We start from the raw sequence: 10307 nt of genomic DNA on the forward strand, positions 1-10307 counted from the left end.
GCCAATTTTTTCTTTTTTTATTATACAGGTATTTAATAAGAACAAGTAATTTCAACAGAAATTTTTGATTTTCTACAGTGGAAACATCGTTAAAAAAATCCAAATCATTTCCTACCGAATTCTTAAAATATTTCGACCCCTGAATTTAAGATTTTTCAAATTTCCAGTTAGTCCATAATTGAATGGAGTAGGAAATATATGTTCGTTTTACATTTCCATATCCATTGCGATCTTTTCGATAGCAGAAAAATATCTTCATCAGTTATTATTGGCCATTTTATCAGCCTCCGCGTTTGTGGGTAATTCCGGCAGAGTTTGTGGGTAATGCCGTTCAGGATTTCTATAGGGCTGCTAGACTCTGCAGTTAGAGGGCGGTCGAGTGACAGCTCGATTGTTTGGGGTAGTCGGTGGCCACTGGAACATCGGGTAAATTCAGGATAATTTATTATCACTCACGTGAAATCTTCCTCAAAATGGGGCCAAAGAATGGAAACGAAGGATGAAAATAGGAAAAATTATACCAGTTGCTCTGCATTGCTCAACAAAGTCATCAAAACAGAGTGGGCGGTATTGGATGCATGCCGGATGGTATTACCCTCAAAGATCGATTCCGTCGCTCACTGGCCGATGGCAATAGAATTACATAATTAAATATGTTTAATGTTAATAAAAAATCTGTTTTCTTTCCATCTTCGAGTAAACACCTCGAAGAATCCATTCTAACCGTTTATGACTCCTTGTAGAGTGCGAGGGTGGAAACGAAGACTCATGTCCCTTAAGTGTCCCCTACCCTCAGATAACCCGACAACCAGAAAAAAACAGTAATAAGTGGTCAGAAACTGGGTAAGTTTGAAAATTCCCTTGTTCCGGGTTTTCCGATCGGATAAAGTGAGGTTCGTCGAGTGAGCGGACCAACCGGTAATTGATAATTACATCGGTGAATGGTGGTGGAAGCATTGGTCCAAAGTTATAATTACACCGGGAACAATCAACAACTAGGTAGTGCTTGCAAGCAAGTTCAGGTCAGAGGGGTTCTGGATACAGTTGAGAGTGAACTTTCACTCGCTCTTGCTTCCAACTGGTTCCCCTTCAAACACCCGTCCAGTATCCGAGCTTCTCTCTCCACCATAATGAAGAGTTTCCCCGTCCCTTTGTCAGAAATCTCCATCTCATCTGTATGAACTTGGAGGATCACTCGAATAACCCCATTTCCGTATCCTTCCGTGTGTTCTGGCATTCACATTTTATCACGGAGAGGTCCGGCGAAACGTCTGAAGGAGAGTAGGTTTTGCAATTTTTCATCTTTAGAGAGAGTGAGGGAGGGTCATTCATCAAAGAACATTATGTCACGAAGGACCTCTGAAAATTCTGTATTTTTGCCGATAGCTACATGGCATTCACAATACAGCAATGATTGAAATTATGAATGAGAATCATCACACATTATATGACCCATCACCAACGAACATCTCACAAATCGACGAACTAACTCCGCACTTATCGTTATTATCACATGACAACTGCTCATGGAAACAGTTATGAAGGGAAGTAGCACTGTTGTAATCTGTTCCGGTTGCTGCAACAGGAAATCAAACATTGCATTTGTAATAAAACTTTTACATTATTACACTGACGGAAAAATTTCCTAATACGTAGATCATATTTACTTAAGAGAAGTAAATTATTTTCAATGATTTAAATCGCAAAATGTTTGGGTTCACGGAACCCGAATCAATTCTCATTTATCACCATCTTTGCGCATTACATCGTGAATATATTACATATCGAAATATTGGAACTGCATAACAAAAAAATTATGAAATACTATAACAATAAATACTATAATAACAATAAATAACAATAAATAACAATAAATATTTGAAGATTGACGATTCTTCTACGCGATTTGCGTGAGTGCATTTACGACAAAATCATACTTGAGCACAAAAAGATTTTAAAGCATGAGACCTTTCTCGGACTACATGAGTTGAGGTGTCTGGGAGAATTAAACAATTGAAGAAAAATTACTTACTACTAAATTTGAAATGTAATAATCTTACAGATTAGTGACTAATTGTAGGAATGATTCCCCGAAGCAGAGACATTTGAACCAATTTAAACTAATTTTATTGATTTACGTACGGAAAACAGACACTTTTCCTCCTATTCAGGAAACATGAAGGAAACACATGAAAGGAACAAAAGATGAAGGCAGATAATTAAGGTTAAGGACCACCATTAAGGATCCTATCGGAACTAACGAATTATCTGGGGTGGTTGAAAAAATCCCGTGTGGGAATTATAGTAACTGTTAATTTTTCTTCACAAATTCGATGATTTCTTCTGAAGAAACGATGGGATTAATTTGTTTTCATGATAATTGATGCAGTTTTATTTGACGAACACTGGAGTGAATTTCAACGAAATTGTGTCAGTGGTTCTCGAGTTATTCGAATATGAGTTTCAGGATGTTCAGCGAAAAGTTTATTCGAAGTTCCCTGACTTTAGACTAATTTTTGAGCAAACTAATTTCTTTCCCTGACTATAAAAAACGTTCGTAAGGGTCCAACAGAAGGATTCGGATCAAAACGATGATGAGGACCGAGCGGTTAATACTTTTTGTTGGAATACCTGATTAAAGTCACAACAATTTCATTATTCAATAACGAAGTAATGAAAAATCCATTAAGCTCCATTAATGATTAGAAAGATAATCAGCGTGTAATTTTCTCCATTAATCATTAATACGGTATTAAAAACTCAGGTGTACACCACTGTAAATTACAGAAGTAATGAGAATTGGATGGCTTTCATTAGTCATTAACGAGGGGCGGCACCACTTTTTTCAAGTCCCAAAAATATTTAATGGAAAACTTTGCCGATTTTTACCGATTTTTTTCATTTTTTCCTCGTATGAGTAATTCCAAATCCCATGCATTTAATTTTGCATGAGATCACATCGAGTATTTGAAAAAAAGTTCTAAAATCTTAAAAGGTGTAGGAGCAGATGCGATTCTTCGGATCGATGTACTTCAAAAGTGGCCATTTTCACCAGAAAAAACAAAAAAATGCGTGAAATATGTACTGCAAATTGGTATGACTCACTCCACTCATAGAGGACTATCAATTTTTATCGCTTCTGCGACGTCTGACCCGTACAAATATGAGTATTTATTTAAGTGTAATCGTCATGCAGTGATAGAGGATATCAGGTAATTTTGTAATGAGGTCGATTACGTAAAACACGAGGGAACAAGTTGAAGAAATTGATAGACAAATGAATGAGATCCACCATGGTTCATTACGTATACAGTTCTATTCCGAGACACATGCTACATAGTCTCCCTAATTACGTACAGAAATATGTATATTTTGCTTATTGTAAGGTATCAATAATTCAATTTGAAACTGCGATCTTGAAAGTTACTAGGATGGAATGGAACGAGTTTTCATAAATCTAAAAAATTATTTCGAACATTTCAAACGATGAGACCTATGCGAATCCATCTTTAACGTGGAATAGTTGAAAGTATTTCAACATTGAGCAAGATCAGTAGATGTGCAGCAGCATTCCATGAATGATTTTTATATGGAAATTCGTCAGCCAAACATGTCAGCAAGGATATAACACTCTAACCTTTCTTTTTCGCAACATCTAAAAAATGAAATTTACAATGAAATTGATTAATATATATAGGAGGCCTGTTGTACCCTACGTCATTTACATTAGTTGGACATACAAATGTGTCGCGTCTCTTGTCATATTCGATCTCATCTTCGCTGTGGAACAGTCGGAAGCATTGAAGCATTTAACACCACCAGCAGATTGGCAGTAACATGGCATGGATGATCCTCACATGGCAATTTTTCGGCCAAACATTTCGGCAAGAACATAGCTGTCTCACCTTCTGTTTTACCAGTAGCTAAATGGTGAAATCAACAATTCAATCGGTAATCGTCTATCAATTACCTGTTGTAATTTACCTCATTTGCATTCATTAAGCATACAGATACATACCTTCTTGGGCACAGGTTCTCATTGTTGAAACAATGCCATCGTATTTAGGTTCCTCTTTCGGGATAAAATCAATGATTTGCTCGACCTTCCAGACTCCATCCTCTGTCATCTGCGTATAAAATAGCATGAGAGAAATAACTTGACAAAAGTATGGACTAGTAGGTCGTGCCCAATTGAGATCTATTGCAGAAAGGTTATCGGAAAACACTAATTCGATCATCTTCACACTAAGCCTCGTGAGCCTTTACGCAATGAACCAAGAAACCTTTTGAGTCATTTCGGACAAAAATCTGAGATTAAAATTACATGAAGATGCATCGATTGCGTCAATGGCTTGTGACTCACAAGCTGTGATGGATAGTTGACCAAAAAATCGTCCCCTTTGTGGATACTATAAAATCACTTAAGTCTATCTACCTCAATGGCAGCCAGTTGCTGCTGCAATCTGATGGAATTCTGCCGTCAAATTGTACCCAACAAAGATACAATCCTGCTGCAACCAATGACAGCAACGGTTGCCTTAGGATTGCTATCATTTTTTGGGAACCCTTTGACATTCCCGGCATTCTGATGCCCAATTGCATCAGTAACTCTCTGGTAATTCGTCAACAATCATTGCCTGCACTGGCGGGACATTAATTCCTAGTCGATTTACATCTCTAGTTATCACTAATGAAGTCGTATTGAATTTATTTGGGCTTCAAGTTTGTCCAAACTTACAGTTCCTGCTTCTTTCATGACACAAACTTGGAGACCTGGTTCCATTGCAGACGTTGAAATGAATCGCACTGCATTCAATATGCATTTTTTGTAAATTGAAACCCAAGTGGCTTCATGTAGAGGTACGGGCAAAGCCTATTTTCACAGATGAGTTGTATAAATTATGAATCAATGCCAAATTGAAAAAGGAATAGATTGAACTCTTCTTACTCACCGTCGCTGCAGCAATACAAGCGACAAGAACGATAGTTTTCGCAAGCATGGTGCACTAGAAGAAGACCTGGATGATAGTCGGTTTGGGGATTATTTATACGGGATTACATTACGCAATGTGTCCCGTATCAATTGATAAGACAAATACGGAATATGCTTTTCCCTTCCATTGGTTAAAGTATATTCTATATTCTTAAATAAGGTGATTGATTAATGCGATAATGAGTCCATTTTCTGCGCATGAGTGAAGTTGATTTTTATAGATATTATGACAACGCAGCAGTGGATCTCAATCATAGATCCTTCTAATCCATTTCTAGAGGTCTTTGTAGGAATGTCCTCTTCTGACGAAATTTTGAAAATGACAATATGATTCGTTGATTGATCATAATTCAATAAATTTTTAATTAATTGAAAATTTCCTGTGATTCGAAACTTAAAATGCTTTTTATAGTTTTTATAGAGAATTGAAATAAGTTGAGGTGTTCTCGTCTTCCTGCTGTTCAAAAATTTGGAATTACCTTGAATCTTCAGCGAAATTTTATCAGCCCTCCCTCCCCCGCCAAATGGCTACTTACCTGTCTCTGAAATCGCATTTTTGCTTCTGAATAGAATCATTGTATTTGTAAAATTCGAAATTTCTAATTTTTTGTGTCAGGATAACTAATTTTGGCTTCAGAAGTTCGAATAAGCTATTTGTCCGATCATTTTTCGACAATAACTGAAAAGATAATTGTTTAAATGAATCTAATTGTGATGTTAAATATTTTTCCTTGACCGAGTTCAATCACGAAATTGATTGCACCATCTGTTGTTGAAAAAATTCATTTTGGAACCAATATTCAGAGAAAGGTAAAAAAATTTAACGTTGGGGCAATATTAGCCACCAAGATTGGGGCAATGTTGAATTCAATGAATCATTGAATTCAATTTAAAATACATCATCACAAAAATTTAATTCGGAAGCGAATTCCAAGTTTTTTAGACAAAATTTTAATTCATTAATATTATCATCGTCAGATTAAGAAGATGAGAATCCTATTATTTAACGCCGGCTCAAGGCCAGCCAGCTCATTCAAAAATATGACAGACAGTAGATAATCAATTTGTCTGGCAAGCGTCTCGAAATTCTCCCCTGTGCAAATATCATTAAGATTATTCGCAATCACATCTATCAGCATAATGTCATCAAACCGTTCATTAACATCATTCACTGATATATTTAATTCCCAGAAAATCCAAGAAACATGAATTCAAAATCCCCTGGATGACTCTCCTCTCTCTGTACCCACCGATGTCAAGTTGCTCACGAATGCAGTAGCTGCATAATTTCCGAGTGGCTCCCCAGAGTATCGAAACCTCGATTCTAGAACGTGCCGGTAGCCCCCGAGTATCTCGTTATGCAGAAATACATACGTAATGAGGTACGACGACTCTGGTAAACCTCGTCTCCTTGCACCTCTCTCTCTTCATTCTCATTCCACCCTTTTGCTACCTCATGCACCTCACCCATTGGTGGATGTGTCGAAAGGAAATATTTGCAGTGAGCATTGCATTATCCATGGTTTAAATTCATACACTCCCTAGACGTCTATCTCCATTATGCATCTACGGAATATTTTGTTGGTTAGCTGTTCCCAGTTTACTATTTATTTTAGTATACCTAACGGATTGAGTGTGGAATTATCTCTTCATGGCCTCAATAACGCTTTCATAGGTATATCATATGTAGAACATTTCTTGCGTCTTTTTGCACTGTTAAAAATTTTTCCGTCCCGACGGGCGCAAAGTTACATTTCCCTCCCGCGAAGCGGGAGGGAACTCTGACTTTGCGCCTACGCCGAGACGGAAAATCGCGTTCTAACCACGGGAAGTAAAATAAAGGACCCTCAGCCGCGTGCTTACCAACCTCGCCTTCGGCTCGGCCAGTAATTGCACTGGCGGCTGAGGATCCTTTATTTTCCCTCCCTAGGTTAGAAATATACTATTGTCTAAATTTTCCGTGGTAAATTCGGGAAATTTTTATCGTGTCCCAATTGCACTGAAATTTCAGGAAATCATGTCATTGACAATTCAGAATTTCGTGAAAAAATCAAACAGAACTGTAAATTTCCGTTCCATTTTTCCCTGAAAATGAATAGAAAACCAGAAAATTCTGGTAATTATATTCTTAAATTTTCAGGACAGTGACACAGAATGAGATTTAGGGGGGAAAATCATGAAATTTCAGATTTCACTGAAAATTCCACACAATTTGACACTGAATATTCATATAAGCTTGGAAAATCAAATAAATTAAGGAATACTCGTCTTTATGCCCCTTAAAATTCTGCAATTTTACTGAATTTTCAGTGAAACATGAAATTTCATGATATTTTTTCCCCTAAATCACATTCAGTGTCACTGCCCTGAAAATTGGGAGTCAACCATCCATGAAATTTCATTTTTTTTCTAACAGTGTGCACCGAAATAATTGTCAACGATTTATTTCAGTTTTAAATGAGCTTGAGTTGAAATGGTCACTGACAATCTTGATTAAGAAGGGCATTGCATGCAGAAGGAAACTGCGGAAATTTTTGTGAGGAAATTCAGGAAACATTCATCTAACAAGTTAGTGACACAATTTCAAGCGCAACACTAGAGAAATTTGCGGACAGGATAAGAGAATTTCACTCATTCCCAAGATGTAAAAATGAGCCCTTAACAGTGTTCCTCGGGATCTCTCCATGTATCAAGAGTCAAGATCAGCTTTTCTGAAATCTCCCCTGAAGTCGAATAATGAGTCTTTTATTAAAATCCTTTGCTTTGAAATTGAAAGTCGTTTGTTTGTCAAGATTACCTCATCAGCAAACTCTCCTAATCTACTATCAACTGAGATATCAAAAGAACAATAATTTAATATTTGATTTGGATCTGCGATACCAAACGAATATTTCGCCAACTATCCCGCAGTGTCTCAATAGCACGTCCAAAATGCTTTTCTCTGACATGGAAATGCGGAGAAAATCAGATACAACGCTAACTCCTCAAAGAGATTTTAAAAAACCCAAAGGCGTTTCTTTATCAAGATCGTCTGATTAGCTCTCTTTTAATCGATTATTGATTATTGACTTTTAAGACATTAAGACCTCAAACATTCAAAATTGGATATGGATATGCGATATTTCGCGATGAAATGAGTGACAAACTGCCGTCCTACAGAGTTTCCCAGCAAAAATTTCCCCCACTAATTAAAAATGTAATTAAAACAATTCCATTTAAACAAAACAGTCGAAATTCACAATTATTGATTCTTCTAGAATACTTTCCTTTCAAATAGAAAATCCGAAAATACTTAATACACAAAACAAATTCTCAAAGACATGAAAAGACTCAAAGTCGTTTGTTTGTCGAGATCGTCCGATGCGCCAACTCTCCTAATCTACTATCAATTAAGATGTCTAAAGATCATTTAATATTTGATTTGGATCTGCGATACCGTCCTACGAATTATTTCGTCCACTATCCAACAATCTCATCGAAATAATTCCATTTTTGAAAAATAATCATGAGTAAACCTCAATAACACGTCTAAAATGCTTTCCTCAGAAATGGAAAAGCTGAAAAAACCCTGACACAAAGATAAATCCTCAAAGCGACCAAAAACCCAAAGTCGTTTGTTTGGTCACTGCTAACTGACCTATCCCCAGAGACTTCCACTTCAGATCCCACGTGTTTGTGTTTCTCTCAGTGGTTAAACACGTGAATCCGGGTGAGATATCTATCTTTTCTCCCGCAACGACACGAAACCAGCCGTGAACTTTAGCGCTAGATACCACCATCTCCATCTTTTCCCTCTCCCACATCCTCCAGGTTCATTCGTATCCTGATAATCTTGACTCCAGCCTGGAAAATCCACTCCCGCGAGGATTTTATCTTCCAGTCAGGACTCGGGTGATACACCATCAGCCCCTCCTCCCCTCTCATTCTCGTGGTAAATCCCACCGGCGATATCCACATTTATTGCAGTGTCGAATACGACAAAAAAGATGGTGGAAGTTTCTATCACGAAGAAAGACTCTAGAACGGGGCGTTTTTCAATTTTCCTCAGTGGCGTGTTGCCGGATTTTTATATCCCCTTGCCTCATCATAAACACACGTGACAGGGCTTTAAATCTTCATGGCGATTTTATAATGATTAAGAGTGGTTAATTCAGGGATGTAAACAAGTCGTTAGGTATTTCAGTGATCAACAGGGGTTTTTCAGTCGGGTTTATTTTGATTGAGGTTGAGATGTTGCCTGATGGAGACGCTTGATTTTATTAGGGTTATTAAAATAGTTGTTCTGGGAAAATCGGGGAATTAATGGATAGAGTTGATGTTTATGGCAATTAGGGTGCGGGTTTTTGTTTCTCGGGAGATTGTGATTTTTTTTTTAAATAAATCACCGGAGAAAGTGGTTAATGATTCATTTGTAGGGCCAGAAAAAACTCTGCTTTGCCTCACAGCTCGCTGAGATCACCCAGGATGATAAAGTTTTCAAGAATGCTAACTTTTTTATTTATCACTCGAGAAATAATAAAGATCAATCGATCGGTTTCATTTAGATTTAAAGGAGAATTCCGTTATAAATCGATGGATATAAATGCATAGTTGAAAATTTTGGCGCATATTTCGGTTATTCTTTTTGAAAATTTGCATGAAGTGACAGTTTTGCTGCAATGGGGGGAAATTTGATTAGTGAAAATTGACAATTTGATAAAATGAATAAAATAAATGGAGACTATATATTTCAATTCAAGTTGTGACCGTTTTCTAGATTCTATAATACTAATTCCTGAAAAAAGATTAGGGCGAGTCAAGAAAAGGGACAAATAAGGGATAATTTGAGAATAATAACCTATATTCTTTTCTAAATACAATTATGATCGTCAAAAGACGTAAATAAGGCCTTTACTGAGATCTAGGGAGTGGGGGAGGCCAGGCAACTTTTGTACACGTAAAAAGGGAGTGACTCTAATGCAGAAAAAGGGGAGAAGCTAGTCGTGTCGAGGGAATGCAACTAAATATATAGATGATAACTGAAGGGGGAGAAACAAAAGAGTGTAGGCTCACCGTTGGGGGGTATGAAGGGTAATATGGTGGGGACAAGAGGGAAAATGAGGGGGGTAACTCGTACTCACGAAGGGACTTCACTCTGCCGAACACGTGGAATTCCACCGGCGCCTTGCACTCCTTCCAAATACCAGGGCGTTTTCCTGGAGAGCCTCCTTTCCACCTCGGGGTTTCCTGGGCACCAATACTAGAGCTGGGATGAGCTCGATGTATCAAAAGTCCTCTTTTTATCCGCCAAATAACTTCCGGGCGAATTTTACTA

At 37.5% G+C, this 10307-nt stretch overlaps 2 protein-coding genes across 2 annotated transcripts in view; one reads left to right on the forward strand and one right to left on the reverse strand.

Annotated features, from left to right (window-relative positions):
• LOC107048749 (protein slit) overlaps positions 1 to 10307 on the forward strand; it is a 458922-nt gene that overhangs the window by 353812 nt on the left and 94803 nt on the right. The window lies entirely within an intron of this gene.
• LOC107048808 lies at positions 3532 to 5001 on the reverse strand. Its single transcript, XM_015272225.1, has 5 exons — positions 4953 to 5001; positions 4739 to 4873; positions 4019 to 4127; positions 3741 to 3923; positions 3532 to 3655 (listed from the first exon to the last, which is right to left on the reverse strand). The coding sequence occupies exons 1-4, from the start codon at positions 4998 to 5000 to the stop codon at positions 3772 to 3774; spliced, it is 444 nt and encodes a 147-aa protein (XP_015127711.1). The 5' UTR covers position 5001; the 3' UTR covers positions 3532 to 3655; positions 3741 to 3771.

The sequence above is a fragment of the Diachasma alloeum genome, unplaced genomic scaffold, assembly GCF_001412515.2.
Source record: "Diachasma alloeum isolate Michigan unplaced genomic scaffold, Dall2.0 Dall_scaffold_00197, whole genome shotgun sequence".
NCBI classification, from domain to species: domain Eukaryota; kingdom Metazoa; phylum Arthropoda; class Insecta; order Hymenoptera; family Braconidae; genus Diachasma; species Diachasma alloeum.

What these genes read in the sequence shown, in the direction of transcription:
- LOC107048808 (XM_015272225.1), bottom strand. Translation starts at nt 5,000, where the DNA reads ATGCTTGCGAAAACTATCGTTCTTGTCGCTTGTATTGCTGCAGCGACG. An exon ending in CTTGTATTGCTGCAGCGACG is followed by an intron (nt 4,874 to 4,952) that starts GTGAGTAAGAAG and finishes CTGTGAAAATAG; the next exon opens with GCTTTGCCCGTACCTCTACA. An exon ending in TCATGAAAGAAGCAGGAACT is followed by an intron (nt 4,128 to 4,738) that starts GTAAGTTTGGAC and finishes TTTTATACGCAG; the next exon opens with ATGACAGAGGATGGAGTCTG.